The sequence below is a fragment of the Pararge aegeria genome, chromosome 13 (assembly GCF_905163445.1).
Source record: "Pararge aegeria chromosome 13, ilParAegt1.1, whole genome shotgun sequence".
NCBI classification, from domain to species: Eukaryota; Metazoa; Arthropoda; class Insecta; order Lepidoptera; family Nymphalidae; genus Pararge; species Pararge aegeria.
The window spans coordinates 15,269,742-15,297,374 of NC_053192.1; the positions used below are offsets into that span (position 1 = coordinate 15,269,742).

General features: G+C 36.4%; 3 protein-coding genes across 3 annotated transcripts in view; 1 reads left to right on the plus strand and 2 right to left on the minus strand.

Moving 5' to 3' along the window:
• The window catches only part of LOC120628668 (protein kinase C, brain isozyme), a 268,356-nt gene that overhangs the window by 89,214 nt on the left and 151,509 nt on the right, over positions 1-27,633 (minus strand). The gene's annotated exons all lie outside the window — the stretch shown is intronic.
• On the minus strand, positions 14,942-15,924 carry LOC120628669 (bombyxin A-1 homolog). Its single transcript, XM_039897221.1, has one exon. It carries the CDS (start codon positions 15,856-15,858, stop codon positions 15,559-15,561), a length of 300 nt encoding a protein of 99 aa, XP_039753155.1. The 5' UTR covers positions 15,859-15,924; the 3' UTR covers positions 14,942-15,558.
• LOC120628670 (bombyxin A-3 homolog) lies at positions 21,917-23,531 on the plus strand. Its single transcript, XM_039897222.1, has 2 exons — positions 21,917-21,991; positions 23,169-23,531. Exons 1-2 carry the CDS (start codon positions 21,952-21,954, stop codon positions 23,423-23,425), a joined length of 297 nt encoding a protein of 98 aa, XP_039753156.1. The 5' UTR covers positions 21,917-21,951; the 3' UTR covers positions 23,426-23,531.

The following is a 27,633-nucleotide window of genomic DNA, read 5'->3' on the forward strand; positions in this document are numbered from 1 at the left end:
ATCGATACCAGTGTGTTAGAGTTGATTCCTACTGCAGTAGTGAACAACTGGTTACCCACGGTGTGCCACAAGGCAGTATTCTGGGACCAACACTTTTCCTTGTTTATATTGATTTGCTCACACGTATCCAACTGCACAAAGGTCAAATATATTCATATGCGGACGATACTGCCCTAGTTTTTACAGCAGATACCTGGACAGAAGTTTATGAAGCGGCACAAACTGGCTTTAATGCTGTTACTAAATGGTTATATAATAACATACTCTCACTTAACGTAGAAAAGACTAAATACATCACATTCTCTCTGCGGCAAACTTCAAACTTGCCGAATGATCTGTGCCTGATATATCACTCTTGTGCTAATGATTATAATAATTCCTCTTGCTCCTGCCGAAGTTTGGAACGAGTTGAGTCTATAAAATATTTAGGCGTTACTCTAGACTGCAATTTAAATTTTAAGAAACATATCGAGTTATTGAGTTCTAGATTAAACAAAATGATTTACATTTTTAAAAATCTCAGGCATGCCGTAACTGCTGCAATCATGAAACGCATCTACCTTGCTTTGTGTCAAGCTCTAATTACATATTGCATATCTTCGTGGGGTGGAGCCTCAAAAACTTTTATAAAGAAAGTTGAAATCGCACAACGTGCTTTATTAAAGGTTGCTACTTTTCGCCCTTATTTGTTTTCGACATCTTTGCTTTATCAAAGCTGTGAAGTTCTCTCAGTAAGGAAATTGTTTATATTAAGTGTCTTATTAAAGCAACATGCTGAACTTACGTATGATACTGCCCATCTTAATAAACGCCGAAAACATACCGTAGTAAAAACATCACAATTATCAAACACATCATTTATTAAAAAATTCTTTTCTTTCCTGGGACCTCATTTGTATAACAAAATAAATGAGTCAACGAACATCTACCCTCTCAACAAAATAAATTGTAAAAAAGCCATAACTGCATATTTAAAGAGTTTATCATATGACGATACTGAAAACCTACTTACTATTTTAAAATAAAAAGGGCACCCATTTTCTGTTAAAATTTTATTTACTAACAACTTTATTTACAAAGTACCCTTTACACACATTCATTCTCATCAATGAATACAACAATACACACCCTCTCTTCACTACACAACACACACACACAGGCATACACCTTTATATTTATTATTTTTTTATAGAGAGGAACAAGTAGTATATAACATATTAATAATCTACCTTTTACAAAAAATATAAATCAATTAGCCCGTAGTAGTTAGCGTAGTCCTATTATTATTAAGTAATTATAACTGCATGTTTAATATTTGAGCTAAAAATAATCAAAAACCTTAGGGGGTGAAGGCACTGAAGCTGAAATACAAGGTTTCTTAGTTTAGCTTCAGAAGCTTGTAGTAATATAATTTTTAAGATTTCATGGATGCCCCATCCTATAAAATAAGAAATGTTTTTACTATATTGTTTAGACTTAAGATTTTTGGAAATAAATATTATTATTATTATTATTATTATTATTATTATTTATAACTTTTACTGGAGATTTTCTTCACTTTATATCATCTGCATACCCTCTATGCAAGCCACTGCCCACACCCTTAGACTCAGAAAGCAACATCGCTGCGCCAATCGGCCGGCTACCGTCAGTAAAATAAATATTATCGCGCAGTATGATCTTCACCGCTCTATTTACATGACGCCTACAACAATTCATAATATATTAATGAAAGCTTTAAATACTTGCTTTTCGCTATCCTACGTCACTTTACCAACGCTTCTTTGAACCAATCAAGCGCAAAGTAACGAGCAACACACCTAGGATAAAGACATCGATTCATCCATTACAATTAATTAAGATAAAATTACATTGATCTATATTTTAGAATATTATTTTTGCATGTACATTTTGTACATTCACCTCTTTGATACTATTTACACGTCTAATTACTTTGCTTAAGGGTTGTTTGGAAGAACACTAAGATCTCATTTGTATAACAATGGCTACCAATGAAAATCCTCTTAACGAATTTCTGTACAAGTACACGATTTATCAATATTGAGTCGATATGTCACAATTTAGAAAATAAAACGACATATCATCAGTAATGATTCATTGTTTTCCACATGCATGTATTAGACCAAGTGGTCCTGTAATTTTGTATTCTGGAATTTTGCCTATAACTTCTCTCCCCCGATGGATGGGTCACAAATTGAGCTTCAGGTCTCGTTAGCGCGGTCAAATGAAAAAGACATTCGAATATTAATGATTTAAATTTCACCTATAAAAGCGTCTGTAATTTACGCTTTAAATGTATGCCATCACTAATCCTTAACCAAGCAACAAGATTAAATAACAAACATTTTTAGTATAGCCCATTGTCAAGGCCAAGTTTACTGCGGAAGGCGGCTAGCTACGATGGTGACCCTAATTTGTAACAAAAATTTGTTCAAGAGATCGGAAGATAACGTTATGTTGGAAAAGAGCAACTACAGTATTTCTTGCCGGCTCTTCTCGATAGAATCTGCTTTCCGAACCGGGGGTAGAGTCACAAGAAACATACATACTTGACGTTTCAAAAGTGCTTATAAAGTAGGCCTACTTGAAATAAATGAATTTTGATTTTTTTTATTTGATATGTTATACCTATTACGCCGTAAAGTCTTTCACCAATCGCAATTTATCAATTATTTAATCAAGTAATTACAAAAGAACAACAAAAAGTATCTATATCATTAAGTAAATTCATTTAGTTATTAATATAATCAATAAATTGCACGACACTACGAACTCAATTAACTGTCCAAAATTAATTGTATAATAAGCAATCAATTAGCCTACGTTTTATTTCTAGATGCCATAACATCTGCTTTACATTAATCTGGTAATCCAATTAGAACTATAAATAGATTAAAACATTAATAAATTACCTATTATTAATTATTAATCTTTATGACAGCTGAGTGTTTGTAACTTCTAGTTAGGAATCAGAAAGTCAACTATCTATATGTTATGTACAAATATAGACATATTAATAATGTATTATGTTTTTAAGTAAATGGATTGCATAAACGGTTTATATGCAATGTGGTGACACCTGATCAGAATACAGTCGTCACCCTTTCTTTTCTTACCGCGTTTGACGTATGAGGAGAGTTAGGAAATATAATGGAGAGCGGGCAGCTGCGTCCTCAGTGCTACTACTACCATACTACTAACACCAACGAGAGCTCCTCGTCTGCCCCCAGAAAGCAGTGAATTGTTATAGGCTATAGATTTGGACGGCCGATTGGCGCAGTTTGCAGCGACCCTGCTTTCTGAGTCCAAGGGACAACTGGAAAATGTTTGTGAGATGAGCATGAATGTTTTTCAGTTTCTGGGTGTTCATATTATAAGTATTTTATGTATATATTCATAAAAATATTTATCAGTCATCTCAGTATCCAGATTTTCAATTATGGATGGTTTTCGAACACATACAGACAGAAAGAGTGTTGGCAGTTACAAGACGTCGGGAACTTTCATCAGCTTCCCGAAACACTGACTCACTGTGTAGGAGTGGACCACCACAAATATCCATAACACAAGCTACTTACTTACTACGTAGCTTACTTTGAGGCTAAATGGCGATGTGTGCGTTGTCATAGTATATAAAATAAATTATTAAAAATACGTTTGTAAAACTTTGTTATTTGTTTGAACTAAGCATCACTTCTTGATGACTCCCATCCACCTGCTATTGACTCCCATATCGGGTCCAACGTATATAAGAATTAAGTTATTCTGACAAGAGTAGAGCCGGTGTGTGTAGCGGTCTCCACATTACCGAACCAGATGGCGCCACAAAAATCCTGCATCGCGCTAGCGTATGTGTGCGCGCAAGTGTTCACAAAAATTGACTATATGTTAGGCTGATTAAAAAAAAACGGCTAATTTTTTTTTTTCAAAATCCTCACATAAAAACTTTCGAGAAGGTGTGAAAAGACGCCTGTAAAAAGCAGAGCCCTTAATAATATTATAAAGAGGTCGCGCATCGGGAATTTCTATTTCCCGTTTAAATAACACAGGAATAATTTTTTTTTAATTTTGCAATTTCGTATTTTTGCAACGGCTCATTGAATTAGCGGACCAAAGCATATTTTTCTAGGAAATTTGACGCTCTACAAAAAAGGTCCTTACAAAGTTTTCGATAGTCACACTCCTTCAAAAGTAATTCGAAGTCAAAGTTGAACTTGTTTGTTTTTTTTCTTTTTTCGATGATACTATGAATCTTTTCTCATTATTTTGTTATAAAGAGGATAGATTTCGGAACAATTACATTTTTAAATAGTCGAGTGCATCAGTTATGGATTCTCCATGATAACATGTTTATTATTTTTTTTTAAATCAGCCTACTATATATACAACTTCCAAAGATGAATGTTCGGACCTCGGTCCCCGAGCAAGATCACCCGCTCGGAGGTAGATCTTCCTATTGTTACGGTCGAGCGTATCACCATAGCTCCCGTACAGGCTTAGCACTTACGCCTCAAGTTGATCGACAGAGAGGTAGCATGTTGTATTCCTTGCATGCCCCCGAAGTGTTGCTCCAGTATAGGCTTTGGTTTTCCACTTTAATATCAGGTGGACCATTGGCTATAAAATATAATAAATAAAATCATTTTTTTCAAGGCCGCCAACCCATATACAAAATTGAGTGATTAACATAAAATAAATATAAAAGACGCTCAGATTAAAAAAAAAAAAAAAAAACAATAATTAATAAAAATTTAAAATTAAAATTAGAATAAATTAAACTACAATAAAAATTCAACTATTATATATTATTTAATGTTTCGAAACTGGTGCACTTTTTGCAAATGTTAAAAAAATACGTTGTCACGATACGTTGTCGCCTGAGCGACGGTTCTAAGGAGCTTATTATTCGAATTTTCGACGGTTTCCCAGAAATTCGCAATTCTTTTACGAAGCACAGCGTAGAAGTCGGGGACACCGGCATCAGCAAACATGCCCGACGCACTGCAATACCTCGCCTTTTTTTTAAAAAAACCCTATCTCCATCTAGTATATTACTAGAAAAATAGAGTCATTACGCGTAGGTATCGTAATGTAGACTCAGCCAGATGGACTTCGTAGCAGAATTCGTAGCAGCATTCGTAGCTCGTAGCTAGCGGTCGTCGGTTTGCTACAAATAGAACTTTTTGGGATTTAAATCGTCCGGGGAAGTACTAAATGCTTATTTCTACTGCTAAGCATCATTGTTACAATGCTGTGTTCCGGTCTGAAGGTAGTGGCTGCCGGTGTAATTACATGCACATGAGACTTAAACACTACTACTGAAGCGTAGGTTCAGGTTAATGGACGTATGGACGTATTCCTTGCCCTGCGAAGTATTTCTTTTTATAGACGATGGTTTTCCCCTAACTATCAGGTGTGACATCTGTTTAGTCCGTATAACTATTGATAAACAACTAAGACAACGGTAGGTATCTTTGCATCGTTCGAGTCCATGTAGGACTGCAGTGTGTCGATAATGCAGTCGTATCAATGTCAAAATACCCACCAACTCAATGTCATGTAATTTTAATTGTTTCTTGAAAACTATCTATTAACTATTTATATTTTAATAAAATATCTGGCAAATATGAATTTATAGTTATGAAGAGTTTAATTAAATACCCACTTAATAAATTTACTGTAACACTATATAAAAAACCATATTGTTTTAGTTATTGCCATTTCATATTATCACTTAAAACTATTCAAGCTCAATCAAGTTAAAGCAATAATTCACATTCAAGCATTTTCGCATTTTCATCGTTTACGTAATCGAGTAGACTATAAAATAGGATTTTTTCTATAAGCTATGGTAGAAACTGAAAATCGATGTATAGAAAAAAAAAGATTTCTAATATCCATAAGTCACTTGCCTAATAAAAGGAGATACGAATCAATTCGTGCGCCAGTAAAGGCGTTCGACATCCATAAAACGATTTCGCAGAGAGTCGTAAAATGTCTCAAGTTTAATACTACGTAAGTGATGGATGCTGTAATGCCGTTGTTATGGGCCTATGTCACTGACAGCTGTAAACTTTATATGCTCCTCATCCTAATAAACTTATTAAGATAAGGATTCAGCTGGTTGCCTACGCATGTCTATTGGGTCACTCCCTTATGTTATGATCAATAAACCGAGGTAGAGTCTTCACCGCGACGTATAACTCAGAGTGCGTAAAAATATAATCTACTTTCTCGTTTCTGACAAGCATAGCAAAGATCTGTAGGCCTAGCATGCGCGCCATGAAATAATTATCTCTATGCGTTACTCATATTTTTCTATGCTAGGCACTGCAGTGCCTTTTTTTAAAGCACACATTGTGAAATCACTTTTTGACATATTAAATTTCAGATTTGATACGTCTTCAATGACATTTAGAAACAAGGTTGTTTTTGGGGTTCCGTGCCTGAACGGGTGCTAGCAAGCTTTATCTCATGAACTGTAATGTAGGTAGATAAAAATAAATATACATAAAAGTTAAATCTTAAACGGGGCGAAAAAAAAACGTTATGAAATTGAATCCAGACATGGATGATGAGTGCCGCTATATGAGGCTGAAAGTACTGAAAACTATAAATACTCTATGTAGTTCTTCAAAGCAAAAATAAGATATATTATTCCAGGAAGCGGTGCTAAGCTGGTGGGTACAGCTTCGGCTTCTCTTCGTGGACATTATGTTCGAGCCCCGGAACGCACCAATAACTTTTGGTGCGATTTTAAATTAAGCAATTTGAAATATCACTTGCTTTAAACGGTGAACGTAAACATCGTGAGGAAACCTGCGTCCATGAGAGTTCTCTGTTATGTTCTCATCGGCGGGTGAACTTTACCAATCCGCATTTGTCCAGAGTGGTTGGCGCATTTGTACAGCCCACCACGTTCATTCTGAGAGGAGACCCGTGCCCTGAAGTGGGCGTGCAATGGGTTGGTGATGATTCTGGATCTTGTTTCTGACTAAATGGATAACCGCTTACTGAAATCGAATCTGATCATGTTTTCTTGCTTTAAAAGTAACTTTATCACAAAAAAATGTAATAAGTTATCTTAAGACACATAATATAAAGCTCACATTTCTGGTATGGTCTTTCCATTATTGCTGAGAAGTCAGTCAAAAAATATTAGAGCCACCTTAACAGTCTCAAGAGACATAAGGTAAATGAAACGTCCATTGATAGCCACTGCATAAGGCAAGGTAAGTAGAGTGTAATCCTTATTTATTTCCCCCGTTACACAGACACTGCATCTAGTTACCCTTGACAAATAGCTGCCATTAAAGTGGGTAACAATTCTTACCCAGGGTAAGTGCTGCATTATTTACCCTTAATCGCCTTTGAAAGTAACACCTGCAGTCAAGTGTATTTCCTTGGATCTAATAATGGTTTTTTGTACTGTAGACAAAATTGTTTCATTCTAAGAATTTACCTTTTAAGCTGTATTTTGTATTTCATTTTTGTACGTTTTTAAGTAATTAAAAGTATCACTTGCTTCGACGGTTAAGGAAAACATCGTGAGGAAACCCGCATGCTTGAGATACAACTCTCATTATGCTCTCAAAGGTATGTGTAGTTCACCAATTTACACTGGGCAAGCGTCGTGGACGACGGCCTTAACCCCTTCTCAAATTAACCCCCTCTCTTGTGGGAGGAGACCCGTGCCCTGTACTGGGCCGGTAATAGGTTTATATGATGAAGCAAGCAAAGAACTATCACGATAAAATAATCTTATAAAAAACGTGCTTCTCGATGATTGCCTCACAACAACTTGGTGAAGCCAGTGGTTGGTGCGTAACATTAAATCGTTTTACCCCTTTTAATTGCTGTGACATAGAAAAAAGGGCAAGGAGAAAGTCAAATAAAGCTATCTAAAATACGTTTTAGATGCCACCTGCCTGCCTTTTATTCCTCATCAGACTATGAGCTTTATGGTGTGACATCAATGGCCAGTTGAAACCAACATGTGGCTCACTCCTTTTGATCAAATTCCCATCACAGATTAGCGCCAAGGCATTGGCCAACCTTCTCCCGCAGTAAATTTCTCCTTGGCTTTGCTGATACGATGTATACTCAGAGCGAACGAGTACCAGGACACCATATAATGCGAAGAGCATCAGAACAGATCGAGTATTCATCATGGTGTCTATAGGAATTCGTTGCGTTCTTATTGAAACTTTGTGGTCGAATGTGAAAATATGCTGAGCTTCGGAGGTTTTTATAGGTAAAATTTTAATTATTATTCCTGTTTGATGACTAGAAATAATCTAAACTGATTTATAATATGCTTTATGTAGGTGTTATGACGAATGTGCGCGAGAAACCTACGCAAGTCTTAAGATACCTTCTTAAAACTTGCGTAGGTTTATCATTACACAATGCAAATTTGTTATTGGAAATTGAGGCGCTATTTATTAATGGAAACTTAGTTGACCTCAAAATAGACCGACCCACCTATTTTAAAGATCAAAAGTGAAAACCATTAAATATTATAAAATAATTGCTGTTGCTCGTGTGCTTGTCTGCGTTTATAATGCTTTTTTTGCAAATTTTGTGAGAACCGTTTTTTTTCTGATATAGGTAACATAGACTTCTCGTCTATGTCACTTTATTGGGTACGCGTCGCGTAGCGTAGGGGTAGTATGCGAATGTCTGTCTTTGATCTTCAATAGGGTTGTCACTGAGAATGTTTTGATTTCGTTTGTATGGGAAAATAAATATGCTTCTTTTGATTTACTATTTTTACAGAGTGATTCCTTATGAAATATCCTTGTGCATCCTTCAATATTATTTCGTAATTCTGTTACACGTTGTACAAGTATCTATTTTTATTCGATTAAAAGTTAGCCCTTAACTGCAATCTCACCTGATGTTAACTGATTTGCAGTCTAAATTATCTAACTAACCTCAAAGGTAGGTATGGCACCCCAATCGGTTTCTAGGCGGCATCGTACCGGAACGGATAGTCTATACTTAGCCTGTAGTCTAAACTAAGCTTAAGAGATTTTACTTGTCTATGCACTTGTCTAATAAATTCCTTTTTGTCTTTGCCCTGGACAGGACTAGTATATTATTGAGATGTAAAAATATAACTGTAGTTTTTACAACTTAATAGTCGGTAGGGTAGTTACCATCCTCGGCTAATGTCTCCTACAAGACCAGACCAGACTAGAGAAAATTCGGAAATTATAAATTTCGAATTTTCTCTAGTCTAGGGACCACCACTTATAAAACCACAACTCGCACCACTGCGCCAAAGAGGCCGTTAAACCAAAAAAGTATGATACTAACGTAGTACACGAAGTTTAATATGTTGGGAATAAGTCGCATAAATTGGTAGAAGTGTTTTAGTTATACATTAAGACAGAAATACTAAAACTAGGCCATATAGATATTTTGCTTGCTTATAGCGATATATGACGGCCGATTGGCGCAGTGGGCAGCGACCCTGCTTTCTGAGTCCAAGGGTATGGGTTCGATTCCTACAACTGGAAAATGTTTGTCGGATGAACATGAATGTTTTTCAGTGTCATGGTGTTTGTGTTTATAATAAGTATTTATGTATATTATTTATAAAAATATCATTAGTCATCTTAGTACCCATACTACAAGCTACGCTTACTTTGGGGCTAGGAGGCGATGTATGTATTGTCGAAGTATTTTCCATTACAGTGATACTCTATAATTATATATAACTTGTTATGATGTACATATTTTTCATGTAATTTCATTCCTTCACTCTCATACAATCTTTTCAAAAGTTACAAATGATGCTCGTATCAACTATTCTTCTTCATTTCTAAACAAAGCATGTAAATATAATTGAGACAAACTCAACATTTTTAACTAAACAAACTAAAAAAAAAGGAGGAGGTTCTCAATTCGACTGTATGTTTGTTTTTTTCATTCCTCCGCTAAATATAAACCGGAGGTATTTTTTTTGATGGTATTTTTTTGTATGTTATTACTATCAGCTCAGGGATGGTCCCATTTCAATTTTGCCAAGATCTGATAAATATTTTCGGAGATAAAAAACGGAACTCCTTACTGAATAACAGTACGCTTGCGATCCGTCTTATAGTTTAGTGAACGGAAGGTTTTTTTTTAACAAAAACTTGTGAAAAGATTACGGAGGCCACCGGAAGTACACAAATATCACGATGACCTCCCTGGCGCAACGGTGAGCGCTGTGAATTTAAGCAGAAAGTCCCGAGTCGATTCCCGGCAGAGACAATTTGGGAATTTGTAATTTCTGAATTTTCTCTGTGTCTGGTCTGGTGGGATGCTTAGACCGTCGCTAGTTACCATCCTACCGACAAAGACGTGCCGCTAACTGATTTAGTGTTCCGGTGCGATGTCGCGTAGATACCTATTAGTGGTTAGACTACCATACTCCAAAAATCAAAATTCAAAATTCATTTATTTCAAGTAGGCCTAATATAAGCACTTTTGAAACGTCAAGTCTGTCTGTGTGTAGTGACTCTACCACCGGTTCGGAAGGCAGATTCTACCGAGAAGCAGCCGGCAAGAAACTCAGCAGCTAACAGGTAAGCCCGCTACCATCTTAGACTACATCATCTTTTGCCACCAGGTTAGATTGCAGTTAAGGGCTACCTTGTAGAATATAAAAAATAAAAGGATTTCACGAGTAGCGATCCTATAATGTGGTGCCATGCAATTGAAGCTTACTATAACAAAGGAGCTTATGGTTAAGTACTAGGAGAACTCCTCAACAATTAATAGAAATAGATAATCTTAGTGTTAATCTTAGTTTTACTAATAATATGTGTGTGTGTGTCTGACTGTATGTCTGTCTTGTGTGTGTATCTGTTCGTGTTTGTCTGTGTGTGCTTGCACAAACTACCGATTATTGGGTTACATGATGTTGGGGACATAATATGTATTAATATTTTTTTGTTTGGTCGTGTATATTATTCAACTAGTCTAGCCCTTTCATTTGATAACCATATTGAGGGAGTTGTGAAAAAATACATAATCCGCAATGTCGTGGCGGCGGCCATCTTGGACCGATTATCATCAAACATAGCTAAAAACACTCTCGACTAAATTTATATTTTCTACAACATTTTGCAGTAGATGCAAAATAAATTTCAAAAAATTCTACTTACTAGCCTTCACGAACGCGTACAAAATATGTTATTATTTTTATACCTGGCAATCCATTTTAAGAACTCCAGAAATCCTGAGTTAATTAAAAACTTCTTGCAATAACTACAACATAGTAGAGTTGTGACCTAAATCTTTTAAATTTAAGAATTGTTGGCATTGGGCCAGATGACAAGTATTGGGTTAGTCAAAGATTAATTCCATCAAGTTGCTTATGACATGTTTTAACCAACAATTTCAATCATATTAATACATAACCTATTATCATCATCATCAGCCTATCTCAGTCCACTGCTGGACTAAGGCCTCTTCATTTGCACGTCATCTCGGTCTATTGCTGGTTACCTGCATCCAGTTAATCCCTACTGCCTTTACAATATCATCTCTCCATCGAGCTAGTGGTCGGCCGATGCTTCTGTGTGTGTTAATACGACGGCCGACTGGCGCAGTGGGCAGCGACCCTGCTTTCTGAGTCCAAGGCCGTGGGTTCGGTTCCCACAACTGGGAAATGTTTGTGTGATGAGCATAAGTGTTTTTCATTGGCTGGGTGTTTATATGTATTTTCTAAATTCAAAATTCAAAATTCAAAATTCATTTATTTCAAGTAGGCCTAATACAAGCACTTTTGAAACGTCAAGTCTGTCCGTGTGTAGTGACTCTACCACCGGTTCGGAAGGCAGATTCTACCGAGAAGAAGCCGGCAAGAAACTCAGCAGTTGCTCTTTTCCAACATCAAAAATTTACATTTTATATTTTAACATTCATTTTTCTATCTTGTGAGAGATGAAAGCGGAGCCGGATGCTTCCAAGCAACCTTGTCATTAAGAAACTCATCAATTGTATAATAACCTCGCTGTAATAAATGTGTTTTAACACATTCTTTAAACTTATGGATTGGTAGGTCCAAAATTACCTTAGGAATCATATTATAAAAGCGTATACTCAATCCCACAAATGACTTCTGCACCTTTCGCAGACGATATGCAGATGTCACTAATTTATGACCATTTCTTGTAAGTCGACTGTTTATATCCACTTTTTGTTTATAAAGACTAATATGTTGTCTTACAAATACTATATTGTTATAAATGTATTGTGAGGCTACCGTAAGTATACCAATTTCTTTAAATTTTTCACGGAGGGATTCACGTGATTTAAGTTTATATATTGACCGTACAGCTCTTTTCTGCAATATGAATATAGTTTCAATATCAGCAGCTTTGCCCCATAATAAGATCCCGTAAGACATCACACTATGAAAGTACGCGAAGTAAACAAGTCTAAGTATTTATGTATATATAATTCATAAAAATATTCATCAGTCATCTTAGTACCCATAACACAAGCTACGCTTACTTGAGGGCTAGGTGGCGATGTGTGTATGTCGTAGTATATTTATATATAACCTATACTTATAATAAAACTGTAACTAGAAGATTGCTGTACATTTAATATATTGTGAAAATTTTGACCGGGGTATGCTTTATAATCGATACTGAGTCCAAAACAGATTATCGTTTAAATTTTGCATTTGATGTTAGGGCTGTATCTCATTTCTTTCAGTAAAAACTGTGGAAGAGTGGTCTATTCAAAAACGAATAGGGTTTTGGGTTTCAGAAAAAGTAAACAATGTACCTCTAAAGCCAGTATTTTTTTTAGTTTTCATTTACACGTTGTATATTTATAATCATCATCAGCTAGGCTGCTGATAAAAATGCTAAATATACAAAGTTATTATGTCCCACTGGGCATTCCTAAAGACTGATGACTGACTTCCTAAAGAAGTCGCTTACGTCTTCTTTAGGAAGTCAGAGATTAAGAGATTGTAACAAATAGACACATTATACACGCAGTATGCATTAGCCCAACGCTTAGTGCGGTTTAGACTTCTAAAAATATGGGTTCACAGACAAATAAAACTATGATAGAAATAAAAAAATACTGGACTTATTGTCAATAAATCAGTTCAGTCGTTTAGGCGTGAAAAAATAAAAAAAAACAGCTAAACATACAAAACTTCATATTAATTATAACATTACCCCGAATATAAATTTGTCGTTGACTTCTTCTTAAACTTTTGTCTGTTTGCGCGTTTGGGACTCTCACAGCGTTAGTATTAAGTTAACCTCACTACATATTTATTCTGTTCAGAACCTGTAAACACTTTCATTGCCTGCCAAAGGAAAGAAACTGAATTTTGGAATAAAATGAATCCTACCTCAAAGTACGAATCATTTCAATTCATTTAGCAGTTATAGCGCAGCCATGATACAGACAGACAAACAGACAAAAATGAAAAAAAAATACAATTTTGCCTACAAAATGGATTTTAGAGTGCCCCAAAAATTATTTCTTTGAGGTCAGATTTCTTTTGGCGCGTTAGGGAAAAATTATGAGAGTAATTATTTATCATGCGCGCGCACAATGTCACGAAAAACCGAAACCCTGAAGTTAGCAACAGTTTGGTTTTTCAATAAAAGGTTTGCAACTGTACACTTCGAATTGTCAAAGTCTGCGGGCTCGTTCCGGTGATTTAATTAATTCAATTGTACAAACAAAAATCTCAAATTTCAATGATGAAACTTGGTTTTCCTATAATGAGATAACTATATAATGCGTTATAATAAATCTTTCAATGTATTTAATACCTTTTTCTATTGTCAGTTTAGTTTTTTCTACAAATGCAGAATAAGGCGAAAGATGAAATTTTTGTAAACTATTTTATCCTGTTACGCCAAAGAAGTATAACGTCTATCGCGTGTACATAAGTACTTCAAAAAATAAAAAAAATAAAAAAAAAAAATTCAAAATACATTATAACCGATTTAAATAATTATTTTTGTACTAGAGGTTAAATATGCGTTTCATTTTGGACAGAACTCCTCAGCGGACAGCAGCAAACCCTACTTATATATGATACTGAATACTATAATTTTTTAGAACTGCAACTAAATTTAATGCCACATGAAAAACAAAATCAAACGCAGACGAAGTCGCGGGCAACAGCTAGTAATAAATAAAAATAGTATTTTCAGATTTGCAACACCGATAGTTTATTTAATAAATGAATAGTATCATATCTACATTTAAAGTTATACGCTTAACATTAATTATTATATATTATATTTACTACATTCTAGAATTTTTTTAATTAAATTACATAAATACAAGTTTCATTTTTTTTTTGATTTTTTGTCCGCCAGGGACCATGCCATGTTCTAAACTACGTTACACGATTAATAATTATAATTTTATTTATTGGATATACTCAGTCCATAACAGCCCAGCCGTTAGCCTACTTAAATATACTCGGAACCATCCCGTGCTCCCATTATATCCACATGGGATTATCCTTCATTGCAACTCATTGGTTTCCTAAAGGATAAGAACCGTTGGTTGATACATGTCACAGTTAATTCTCCCACGAACCCTCTACGTGATGAATCTCACGCAAGCTTTGAAAATACCAAACATTTTTAGTTGCCCGAGAGTGCAAACTAAATACTTATCAGTTTTACATGCATAACTCGACAACTGAAATATCTCGATAACAGATTTGAAACGTTCTGTGTAGCATAAGAGGACGCTCGCTAGTTTTCAATTATAAAATGTAGCGTGACAGTATATAGTCCTAATAGTACTTTCAATAAAGTCGTAAATTCGGCAATACAGATTTTTATTTTACAATAGTCCCGCTAGGAGTGCTAGCTGTTGAAATGTAGTCGAATTTAAGCTTTAACTAAGTAACAATTAGGTTCTTTTTAATATGACTGTATTTAAATACTCGTTAAGGATTCAACTATTGCAAGCATGTAAATTTAAAGCCGGAGTCACACAAAACGTCAATAACGTGTGAGTGACATTGTATTAAAGGTACTGTCTTGTAAACGCATTTGTCAAATCTGTTAACGTTACATCTGTGCATATCATCACCTCCGTCAACATTAAATACAAATTGTTTAATATGAATAACATGAATAATTTAGTGCTGTTTTTTATATAAGCACCATCTCAATATCAGCCATCAATTCATTTGCGAGTGTTCGTAAACGGCTGCACTCACGTCCGTGTGCATTATACACCCGACATATTGCATTTTTGGACGTATACAGCAATTTTCCCTCCGACAGAACTTGTAATATTGTAATAACAACGCAATAATCAAATAGCTCGGAAAGTGAACACTGAGATTAAACAATATTATAGCTGTACAGTGACTGTAACACGTACTACAGGCTACACAAGGGCGCTACAGTAATTGTACAGCTGTTACAGTGTTTTAAGCCTTAATGTTAGTGCTATTTGGTACATACGTTGGTTCTATAGTTCTATAGCACGGGCGTGAACACAGCCGTCTGATCTGAAGAAATTATCGGCCGCTTAGTTACCGCAGTACGTCAGCAGTTCATTTACGGTGCAGGGCTTGAGACAGCACTCCGACACCACATTCTGCCTCTTGATCCTGTTCAAGCTATGCGCCGTGTGCGAGGGTATCCACGGCCAGTCCAATTCGTTGTTATTCTTCGGCGTTTCAGATCTCTTGATTAGTTGCCCATTGCAGATCAGGTCCAGAGCTATAGCCAATTCTCTACCGCAGTAAGTACGGCCTTTCACTTGGGATATGACAACTGTCATAACTCCGAAGAACGCGAAGAGGACGAGTACTGTATGGACCTTCATCGTTGATAGTTTTACTTCAGTGTTGCTATCCCGATGGTTGGAACTGTTGTGTGATGGCGATCTCAATTGCAGGGTTATTTATAGGTGAAAGTTCTCATTAATATTCCGCGTCGAACTGGAACTAATGTCACCTGATTTTGCGTAGGTGCTCTATCGTTTAATTGTCAGTTAAGTTAGCGTTCAGTGGTGTGTGCATAGGGTGTTAAAGCAGGGTAGGTGAAAACGACAGGTGATATCGAATGGAAAATTCATCTTGCATGGAACACTTTTATTCACAATACTAGCTGCGCCCTGCGTGTTCATCCGCGTCAACTGAGACACGCAGCGTAGTACAAACTTTCTTAAAAAATTCAACGATTTTTTTTCAATCGTACTTGTAGTTTTAAATATTCTTATAAATATTATTATACAGTAGCTATAAGACTGATGTGAAAGGCATATACTAATTTCGGCATCGACGGTTGGAGATCCGTAGCTTAATTGGAGAGAGCGCTCAGTCCGCGATTGCCAGAGAGTCACTGGTTTTAATCCTGTCGGTTCCGAAAATTTTTATATGCATTTTAAATTTATAAAAATTTGAATATTCTAACATATAAAGAATCCTGAACACTTCTTTTTTTGCATATTTGAAACTTTCCGTAATTTTTTTCTGGCTTTAGTTTTGTTTTCTGGCGTTTGTGAATTTAATCAACCGCTATTATAAAACTTTATTTACCTAAACATTTTCCGTCGGAAATGACCGTTTCCGAGGCCCTACTCCAGTTTCATCTTACCTAGTACTTTAATTGTGGGATGTGTGGCCTAGTGACAGCACCACCAGCTATTATCCGGGAATCCATCCAGTGACCTTCACTTATAATATCACAGCGCTTATCACTGCGCGACGAAGGTGGTCAAACATCCTCACAAACTTTCGTTTACAATATTAGATACTAGGATATAATAAGTTCATCGTTATCATAATCATATAAACACATTAACAACACACAACAGGACACGGGTCTACTCCCACAAGTGAGAAGAGTTAAGGCCGTAGTCTGCCACGCTGGCCCAGAGCGTGGACTGGTAGATGGGTGGACTTCACGCGCCTTTGAGAATTACGGAGAACTCTCAGGCATGCAGGTTTCCTCACGATGTTTTCCTTCACCGCTAAGGCAAGTGTAATTCTAATCGCTTAAAACTATTTTGATCCATACTTTTCATGAGTTAGATAAAAATGGATAGTAACACGTGAAGTTTATCTCTCTATCTTAATATGTCAGCTATTTCCCACCAAGAAAATACTGCAAAAAATAAAATCACGATAAAAAACGAGTGGAAAAGATATAGAAACGTTATCTAAAGCAGACTTCTGCAGAACCCACTGGTATGAACATCTCGTGACCTTAATATGTCAAGTTTAAAAGAGTTGGCGGCGTGCCAGGGACAAGTATTGCGTTTATCAATGAGCCATTCAACATGGATTGTTTACTATTTCCCCTTCTCGCTGATATTTCCATTAACTCAGTTTTCCTGCAACAAGCTTTCCATAGTAATATTATAAATGTAAAGGTGTTGTTTGTTTATTTGTTACTTATGTTCGACCACTGTACCGGATCCTCATGAAACTTGATACATACAGAGCTGGAAGGTATTCCAGAGACTTTTTATTTCGGAAAACATTCCCGAGGGATTTTAAAAACTGCCTTTATTTACCAATGCACCGCTTTACATGCGCAAGTTCTGCATAGAGTACTACAGAAAAATCAAGGTGCTCCGATGCGGGTTGGTGGGCTTTGACGACTAATAGCATAATTAAGTCATAATAACCGGGACCGACGGCTTAACACTTACAACTGCAGGCTGGAACTGAACATTCTTACAATACACAGGGCCTTACAATTTTTGGCCCGATTCGGGAATCAAACCTCGTGATCCATAGTTGAACATGCTAACCACTAGAGCAACGTGGTCACTGTAGTCAGTCTGTGTAGTATAATTAACTGTATTTAATTTGGAAAGAATGTGGACAGGATCGCTCTTGGGATTGAAAATCTGCACGAACCGTGGCGGTCGAAACAGGCACATAATAAATATTCACGCTCAAAGTATTTCATTGAAGGGGAAAATTATAGTAAAGTAAAGTATAGTAAGTATAAAGTTAGTATAGTAAATTACTATACTAAACTAATCTTTTCACTGCACTAAACAACTAAACAAAAATCCCTCAGTGCCCTGAAGACCAAATTCTTCAAACAGTGCGTGTTGCCAGTGATGACCTATGGCTCCGAAAAATGGCCGCTAACTATGGGCCTCATAAGTAGGCTCAGAGTCACTCAGCTGGCGATGTAGAGAGCTACGCTCGGAGTATCTCTACGTGATCAAATCAGAGATGTGGAGATCCGTAGAAGAACCAGATTTACCGACATAGCTCAACGAGCCACGAAGGTGAAGTGGCAATGGCGAGGGCACATAGTTCGGAGAATGGTCGTTGGAGTCCCGAGGGGCTGGAATGGCACCTCCGCACTGGTAAGTTTGGTCTCCGCGTTGGTCGACCCCCAACGAGGTGGACAGACTACGATATCTTTTGAACAAGGGTCACAAAAAAAACATTTGAACTAGGGTCTCTGCATGGTTTTATTCTTTTTTATATATTGTTTGGTTTGATCGCTGTAACAAAATATTATATTTATATACACAATTTATTTTTATTTTTTTATTAATAATTATCACACGTTTCTTTATTATTTTTTTAATTATATTTTAAATTAGATTTTATTATAGCATTACCAAAGTAATTAAGCTTTGCTCTGTCAGTGCCTACCGTCCAAACGTCACGTCTGGCTTCACAGGAGATCAGCGCTGGATCTTAACTGACACAGCAAACATGCTGAGTGAAGACCATTTTTGGGATCACACCCAGTGGCGTGCACTTCATACATACACAAAAGCAATGCATACCCTGAAATTTTTGTATAACTCATGAAGGGGATGGATTTTTGAATTTTATGCCATCTTCCTTCTTCTGTGCACGCCACAGATCATACCGTACCTATAATTGGTGTGTAGACTATAAGTTTTAATTTTACTGTGTGTTAAAAATAAAAGTTTTCTTTCTTTCTCTTTCTAAAATAAACCTAACTTGTTTGACCGTAGCGCTTAAATCTATGTAGGCTTTATTGCTCTAACCAGGTTGCTTCTTTAATAGTTTTAAATGACAATGTGAGGTGGTGATAACAAAAAAAAAATAACTGGCTATGTTTGTTGTGGGCTTCTTCTTAGAACAGGGCGCGTTTGGAACCCTCGTAGCTTTAGTTTTAAGTTTACGAATTTAGTTATCGCCATCAACTCGCTTCTATGTCGTATTTTACACGTAATATACGTATCAAAATTGCCATCTATGTGCCTATTTGAATAAAGAAATATTTGACTTTGACTTTGACTATTTCATTGCAAAAACCCTTGTCAGGCATTTCTTACCAGCCTAGCTGTCTCTTCAATATTTATAGAAGAAGTTTGTTTAACATTTAAAGGGATTCACTAACGTAAAGTTAAACGTGAATATTAGATTAACCAAATAACCACCTCGCAACAAAGTAGATTAATAATACAGTCCTCAGCGTGCACACGATGCCTAAATTAATTGGGATGCGATCACACCCGAGAGAGGCGCGGTCTACGCTGCTAATCTTATTAGGTACATTAAACCTGCGGCGTTTGAATATTAATAGTGTTAAATTACTGGACTCGATTTCAAAATGTTGCAAACTAAAACGCGACTTTAAATGCTACGGCGCCTCTCTCTTTTCCTTTTTAAACTGAAAACTTATTTAGGGCCGTTGAGAACTTTTTGGTGAAAATAGTCGTCGTGGTCACTGAACGCTTTGTATGTGTTATATGTATCAATAGCCAATCGGTACTGTCGGCTGCTGGACCTAACTGCTTGGCCTCTCCCATCGGGAGGGTTTCCCAATAATCACCAAGCTGGGCAGACGTATCATTAATAATCGGCTGCTGGACTAAAGGCGTCTCCCATGGGGAGGGTTTTCCCTTAGGACGTTTTGGGTAGAAGTAACACAAAGGACGCTGCAGCCCGTTTTCCGTTATATTCCCTAAGTCGCCTCGTACGACACTCGCGGGAATAGGACGGATGGTGACAACTGTATTCTGATCTGCCGTCATCACATACCTATAAATAAATGAAAAACGATCTCGATGACACCAATCACGACATGTAGCTCGCATATTGGTGAGGAGGTTAACTTAGGATTTATTTATCCAGTGACTCTCTGCAATAATATTTAAAACAAAATTTGCTATTTTATACAACGGGTCAATGAAAACCGAAATAATACTTAACAGGCTTTAGAGGTACATTATGTAGTGTCTCTGAGACGTATCTTTTGGGTAGGTAAACCACTGCCATAGTTTTTACTGAAAGAAATCACATACAGTCCTAACATCACATGCAAAATTAAAATCATGTGACTCCCGTGTCTTTATTAAGGACGCGTCGCGTAGCGTAGGTACTATGCGTGCATCTTAAACAGTCATTAGTTAAATTAGTAAACACTTGTTGGAAAACTAAATATGCTTCTTTTGATTCAATATTTTTACACGGTGATTCCTTATAATATATACTTTGGCATCCTTTAATCTTATTTCGTAATTCTATTACACGTTGTATATTTGACGGTTTCTGTGTAGGCTATCACCGCTCAAAAATATATGGCCCAATACCTAGTGGTAAGAGCTTCGGCCTCCCATCAGTGGTGACTCAGTTCAATCCCCGTCACGTATCTCTATCTTTTCGGAGATAAGTGCGTTATTTAAATAATTTAAAATTTAACTTGTTTTAACGGTGACGGAAGACATCCTCATAACGTTACAAAGGTGTGTCAAGTCTACCAATCCGCACTAGCCCAGCGTGGTGGGCTACGGCCTATACCCTCCTCATGCGGAGAAAGGGCACGAAAAAAATGTTCTTTGTTTCAGTTTTACACGATAAAAATGTCATAAAAGTGGATAAGAAGTAGGTAATTGTAGCCTTGGCCTTTCTCGCGACAAAGCGCTTCGTGCCAAAATAATAACATTTCAAAATAATGTCGTGCCGTTACCTAATTAAAAAGAAAAAGTAAGAACGTCAAACTACCCTTATGGTTCGCTTCGAAATTTTGTTATTGCCATATATATGTAACAGATGCGGAGCAGATTGCCATATATATGTAACAGATGCGGAGCAGATTGCCATATATATGTAACAGATGCGGAGCATATTGCCATATATATATATTTGGATGGCGGGCGATTTAGATTTATACCTCAGGTTCATGAACTCAAGGCGGCATATTGCACGATGGGTTGCCCTGCAAGCCCTGCATTGTGTGGGGATGGTTTTCCACCTACCGTGGAGAAGCGGTTATAGCGCATTGAGTTGATGTTCGACTTCACTTTCGGAGGGCCGAGTTCGAATCCCAGCGCGCTTTTCTAACTTATCTAAGTTATGTGCATTGGGCACTCAATTTAGTCGATGCCTAGGTTTACAGGTTTACTGAAAACGGGCACCGCTACACGCGCACAACGTACAATAAGTGGCGTGCAGCCCTTATGCACAGGGTATGCAGATACTTAAGGGATAACTTAAGGGTAGGCTTTTTATAACTCTTACAATGCCTACCCTTAAATTTTATATGATTTTAAGATTCTATATTATCTGCATACCCTGTGCATACCCTGTGCATACCCTCTATGAACGCCACTGCACACATACAATAGCTAAAATTTTCTTATTTTAACTACGTCAGAGCCTGAACGTACCTACGGCAAAAAGGAGTCACAATTTTCCAATAAACAATAATTTACATGTGCACACACATCTCAACCCTAACATAATACTGTTTACGCCCTCAGTCACCTGATAACAATTATGTAAATATGCTTAACCGTCCACCTTGTGCCACCACAATTATCACCGATTCATTGCCCATTAATCCACCTCAATGCACCCGATACATGAATATTAATCAATCAGGTATATAAGGGGCTGAAATCGGACTTTTCAGCACAGAGCACTTTCACGTCTCAAGCAACGGACAACCCAGCAAAGAACCAGATATGAAGACCCAGACTGTATTGTTACTCCTCGCCTGCTTAGGTAAGTTTAACTTAAATTTTAATCATCATTCGCTCATGTTTATCATCATTTTCATCATTGACTGTTGGGGTGGGATTTGAGATATTTGGGAAATTTTAGTAGAAGCAGAGCTTTTTGAGCAAGGGAACTACTACTGCAATGCATATATATTTTTTTTATTGCACTACAAGTTTGTCCTTTCGCTCTCGCCTATGGGTAAATGATGATGCAGTCTGAGATGGCACCGGGCTAATCTGATAGGGATTAGGGAAGTTATACACATATTATATACTTATTTCTGCCGCCAAGCAGCATTATTGCGATGCTGATTTCCGGTCTGTAGGATGCACGAGGCACGATAAATTGAAGGCACGAGGGTTTAACCTACCCCTCAGGTAGATCAGAGCATTGCAGGACGTGTTCCTTGCATGTCCTGCGAAATGATGCTCTGTTTATAGGTTGGACATCTGCTTGGTCTATCTTTTATCATCTTCTTCATATCAACCCATTACCGGCCCACCTCGGGGCACTGGTCTCCTCTCAGAATGAGAAGGGTTCAGGTCAGAATCACGCTGCCCAAGTGAGGATTGGTAGACTTCACACACCTTTAAGAACATTATGGCGAGCTCTCAGGCATGCCGGTGTCCTCACCATGTTTGCTTTCACCGCTAAATCAAGTGATATTGTCTCCAAAAAGTCAGAGGTGCTTGCCAGGGATGGAACTTGGTCCCACCAAAAGGGAGCTAAAGCCGTAGGTTACTACCTCCAACTCAAAAGCTATCATCCTTTTTTTTCTCTCTCCCTCAGAAAATGTGTTTTAATACAATGCAACAATTGATTGTGTTACTATGTGGTTATAGGTGGGTAAGGCTTTGGCTTCCCATACGGGGGACCGCCTTCGATCCCCCGGCACGCAACTGTAACCTTTCCGAAATTATGGTTTTTTTTTATTTTAAATATTGAAGTAAACAACTTATCACTCACAAAACTTGCACGCTTGAGAATTCTTATAACGTTCTTAAAATACGTAAAATAAAACCACGTCTTGCTGTACAATTGATGTGATGAACCCCGTACGTATTACTTGGTGGTAATTGCAGTCAAGGCTTAACTGGTAGTGGAATACAAAAAAATGTAAATACTTCTTGCATTATTGTTCTGATGTTGAGCAAATAAAAAGTACTACTGTCTTCCATAGGTCTGGTATCACTGGCGTCGTCCCAAAATACATACTGCGGGAGACGTTTAGCTACAACGCTGGACCTTCTTTGCGATGGCCACCTGATCAAGAGGTCTGAGCCCCACCACGCTCGGCCCCGCTTCGAGGCCAGATGGCCCTGGATTCAAGCGAGTCAAGCTCACAGCATGGGTAACAGGAGGAAGCGACAGGTTGTCTCCGAATGCTGCGAGAAACCCTGCACCGTAGACGAACTGATGACTTACTGCGGCTTCTAAAACTTTTCCCGACCCATACTGGATGTACCACGACAATTACATACTGCTTGCTTAACTTGATATAGGATTATATTAATATGATATTGATATTATATTAGCGCTAATATACTCATAATGGATCGCATTTTTCATTTTCGTAACCTTCGTACTCCTTTGGTAGTTTAAATTAGGAACTAAAGTAAAGTCAACGCGACGCGATTAATAATAATTTACCTAATCTCGCACGCAATAAGCGACAAAGTTTGCTTAGGATTTATCTGGTCTTGTTGCCCTTATTTTAGATAATACTAGCGAGCCAGTCAGACGCTGCTCGTTGAAGTAGCGCCACCTACCGGGTCCAATTGTATTTCAAATCCAAGAACCTTAGTATGAGGAGTTCTATGACGAACAGTCGTTGAGAAGGATTAAGCGCATTTCTAGTTAGTAGTAAGTTTTTAGTAGTTCTGTCACCGCTTAAACTTTCCCTAGACAAATATTTCAAGACCAAAATTATGCAAATCGATCAATTCGTTCTCATTTTTTTGAGAAACAAACGTCAACATCATTTCATTTATATACATAAAAATTTAATGGGGATAAAATTTGCCAAACCAACCAACCCACCAACCAACCAAAAATTGAGCCAATACAAAAAAAATGTATGTGCTATTCAAAATTCTATATACATTCATTTCAAGTAAGCTTAGTCTAAAGCACTTATGAAATTACAATCGTTTATAGAGACTCTACCATCGGTGCGGAAGCCATAATCTACCGAGAAGAAGCCTGTAGGGAAATCAGTAGTTGCTCCTTTCCAACAATAAATAGGCCTACATATATTAGGCCTACTTGAAATAAATGAATTTTGATTTGATAATTGAACTTGACTTGACTTTGATAAATGAAATATGATGCAACTTTGTCTGCGTTACTGAATAGAAATGTTTTTGTCGATGTTACTTAATACTCTAAAATGAGTATCAAATTTAAATGTATTTATTGCTTACTATTTTGGCTATAGTAGCCCTCACATAAAAATATATATAGACTGGCGAGGACTCATTTTTAGAACTGTTTAAAAGGAACAATGAAAGTAATGTATGGTGGGGACCATAAATTATTTTCATCTGATACGATTTAAGCAGCGTATGCCAAGAAAGCTCTCAGATGGCCGATTTTTTCCAACTTACTAGAAACTTTTCTTTTAGCAGATATACAAAATATCTTTATAAATTATAGCATACGTGTTAATCTGATGCATGAAATATATTACTGTACAGTAGATATTGAGTGGAAGAGTAACAAGCGTCCATCTATCCATCCATAAAAACTTTAGATTTTTTAATATTAGTAAGATTTTTTTAATGTAAAACTTTCGTATTAAAAGCCCCATAAATCAGTGGAAATGCAGAAAAATAACACGGTTACAATGAGTCGGCGATCATAGCTCGATGTGTTCAGCTGTTGGAATTCTGGAAAACAATATCTCTATATTGTTTCAATTTGTTTCTTTCAAAGGATGCCAGTTTATTAACGGGGGCTTTTGTTCGCTTGACCGATAATGGAGTTTCCTAGATTTTATTCTGCAGAAAAGCCCGTAGAATTATTACACTAGCGTATTGCGACTTGGATGAATTCTTCCGCTGGTACAGTTTACAGATAATAATTTACTTCCTACAATAAACGTTTGTTCACGGTTCGTTTTTCCTCAAAGCTGCGAGAATTGTCTTTGAGTCTGAAATTGGCAATTTCTTTAGAATTTATATATACCTCATATTTATAGTTGTGCACAGCGGACTATTCGCTAGGTTTAAATAAGCTATTGAAGCAAGCATATTTATTTAGCCTTAGGTACTTTTCAACCGACTAAAATAAATGTCGCAGGTTCTAAATTCGACTAATTCGTACCTTATGTCTTTTTTATATATATTTATGCACGACTCATGATGCGAAGCATCAGAGAAAGCTTTACGATCAAAAAATTTTTTTCGTCTCATTTCGGCGGCTATTTTTATTATTATAGCCTTGTTAGTTCACGGAATCAAGATATTTTGCATACTATTGTCGAGATAATTTAATGGAGATTAATTCCATACTTTAAAAAAATGGATTTACTGCAATAGAATTGGAAAAAAACACCAAAATAGGTCAAAAAATGTTCCTGTCCGTCATGTGTGAAACCCGAAAACACTCTAACTTAAAATCCATTATTTGAGTTAAATTTTTAAAAAAAAATTCTAATCGACGATTGTAGGTCACTGAATGCGAATGATTAATTAATTCAGTGTAGTTTAATTGCAATTAATAAAAAACGTAAACTGCAAGACTGTATATCTATATATATGCATGTAAAATTAACATGGATGGTGATATATCTGTATCTATAGATATTATGTACATTTATTCTACCAGGGGCGCTTGTGCAGTACCTTCCTAGTACAGCCGTTTTTTTGGCAACTAATTTTGAACGACTTATGTTTTTTTTTTTTTTTTCAATATTTAATAATTAAATGAGCATTATGAGTCGTGCACTTTTGGATTTTCCAAATTTTTGTTACGAGATTATAAACCAATTTTTATGATTCCTATATTGTTTGATATGTCATATTTGGGCTATGGTCCCAATTTAATTATGTGAATATAGAGGTAACTATACAATATACTTAGCAATTTTTTCAATTTACTTGGCACTGTCTTAAAATGTTGTAGAAAATATTAATTTCTTGCTTAATATTTGTTTAACAACGTAAGGTTTTTGCCAATCTTTTTCATATGTAAATACTATAAATGTGAAAATGTTCAAATTTTCATTTTCCTAATATTATAACTAGAATTTTTTTAAAAACCTAATAAAATAACTATTTGACGAGCGATCAACTGCTAGTTAAATAATAGATATATTTTTATAATCTGGCGCAACTTCGAAACACGTCCGTTTTCTTTAAAGTTTTTTCCTTTAAGCTTTCAGGAACCGGAAGTCTTATAGTCTCAGCTATCCAGCTTTATAAAGGAAAAAGAAAATACACTTACGAAATACGTTTACATAATACAAAACACGGGATGGTAGGACGAGAGTTGTAAAGAGAATCTCGAAGTATATTACTCTAAAAGTAATATACTTTGTTATTTTTTTTTTTTTTCTTCGCAAAGATTTATTTTGAAAAATTAAATAAATGCTTTTAGGTTCTTGATAGCTGTGTTAGGCAGATATTTGGATACTCATTTTAGCCCGCTAGGTCTTTTCGAACTGACTAAATTTTTTTTTTAGTTATTTCAAGTAGGCCCTGTTTATAAGCACTTTTGCAACGTCAAGTCAGTCTGTTTGTAGTGACTCTACCAACGGTTCGGAAGGAAGAGCCGGCAAGAAACTCAGAACATTGCTCTTTTCGAACATCATTTTACAGTTTACTATGAAAATATATATATATATATTATATATTTGTTTTCATAGTAAACGTAAGCGTAAGCATATATTTTAATATTAAACGTAAGCTTATAGAAAAGTCCTATTATAGTATAAAGGACTACGTAATCGATAAAAAAGCTTGGGTGTAAATTATTGCTCTAACCAGGTTACTCTTCCAATAATTTAAAATGACATTGTGAGATGGTGATAACAAAAAAAAACACCCGGCTAAGTTTGTTGTGGGCTTCTTCTTAGACCAGGACGCGTTTGGAACCCTCGTAGCTTTAGTTTTAAGTTTACGAATGTGGTTATCGCCATCATCTCACTACCGTGTAATTCTTATGTACGCATCAAAAGTGCCACCTATGGGCCTACTTGAATAAAGATATTTTTGACTTTGATATAATAAATTTTCGACCTTGTGAGCGATGAGAGCGGAGCCTGCTTCCAAGCAGCCGTGTCTTAGGTGGCATAATGCGTCAGAATAACACATAGGCTATTGTTCAAATTGGTTAAAAAGCAATTAGTTTCAAGTAATTCAGAAAAAACTCAAGGCACTATCTTGGTTGTCGCTGCGTAAATCGTAGAGTGTGAAGGTGTGTATGGTGGGATTGATTATTTCAACAAGAAATCAGAAATTCTACGCAGACAGAGTCGCGGGCATCCGGTATCTACTGTTATACTGGTGGTACGGGTTTATACTGCAGAAAAATTCAAGCTTCTGAGGCTTACATTTCAAAAGATTAACCCATGATAAATAAATCAATAAAAATACTACGATAATACACGCATCGCCATCTAGCTCCAAAGTAAGCTATTTTGA

Coding starts and splice junctions, on each gene's coding strand:
- LOC120628669 (XM_039897221.1), bottom strand. CDS start 15,858: ATGAAGGTCCATACAGTACTCGTCCTCTTCGCGTTCTTCGGAGTTATG.
- LOC120628670 (XM_039897222.1), top strand. CDS start 21,952: ATGAAGACCCAGACTGTATTGTTACTCCTCGCCTGCTTAG. Junction 21,992..23,168: donor GTTACTCCTCGCCTGCTTAG/GTAAGTTTAACT, acceptor TGTCTTCCATAG/GTCTGGTATCACTGGCGTCG.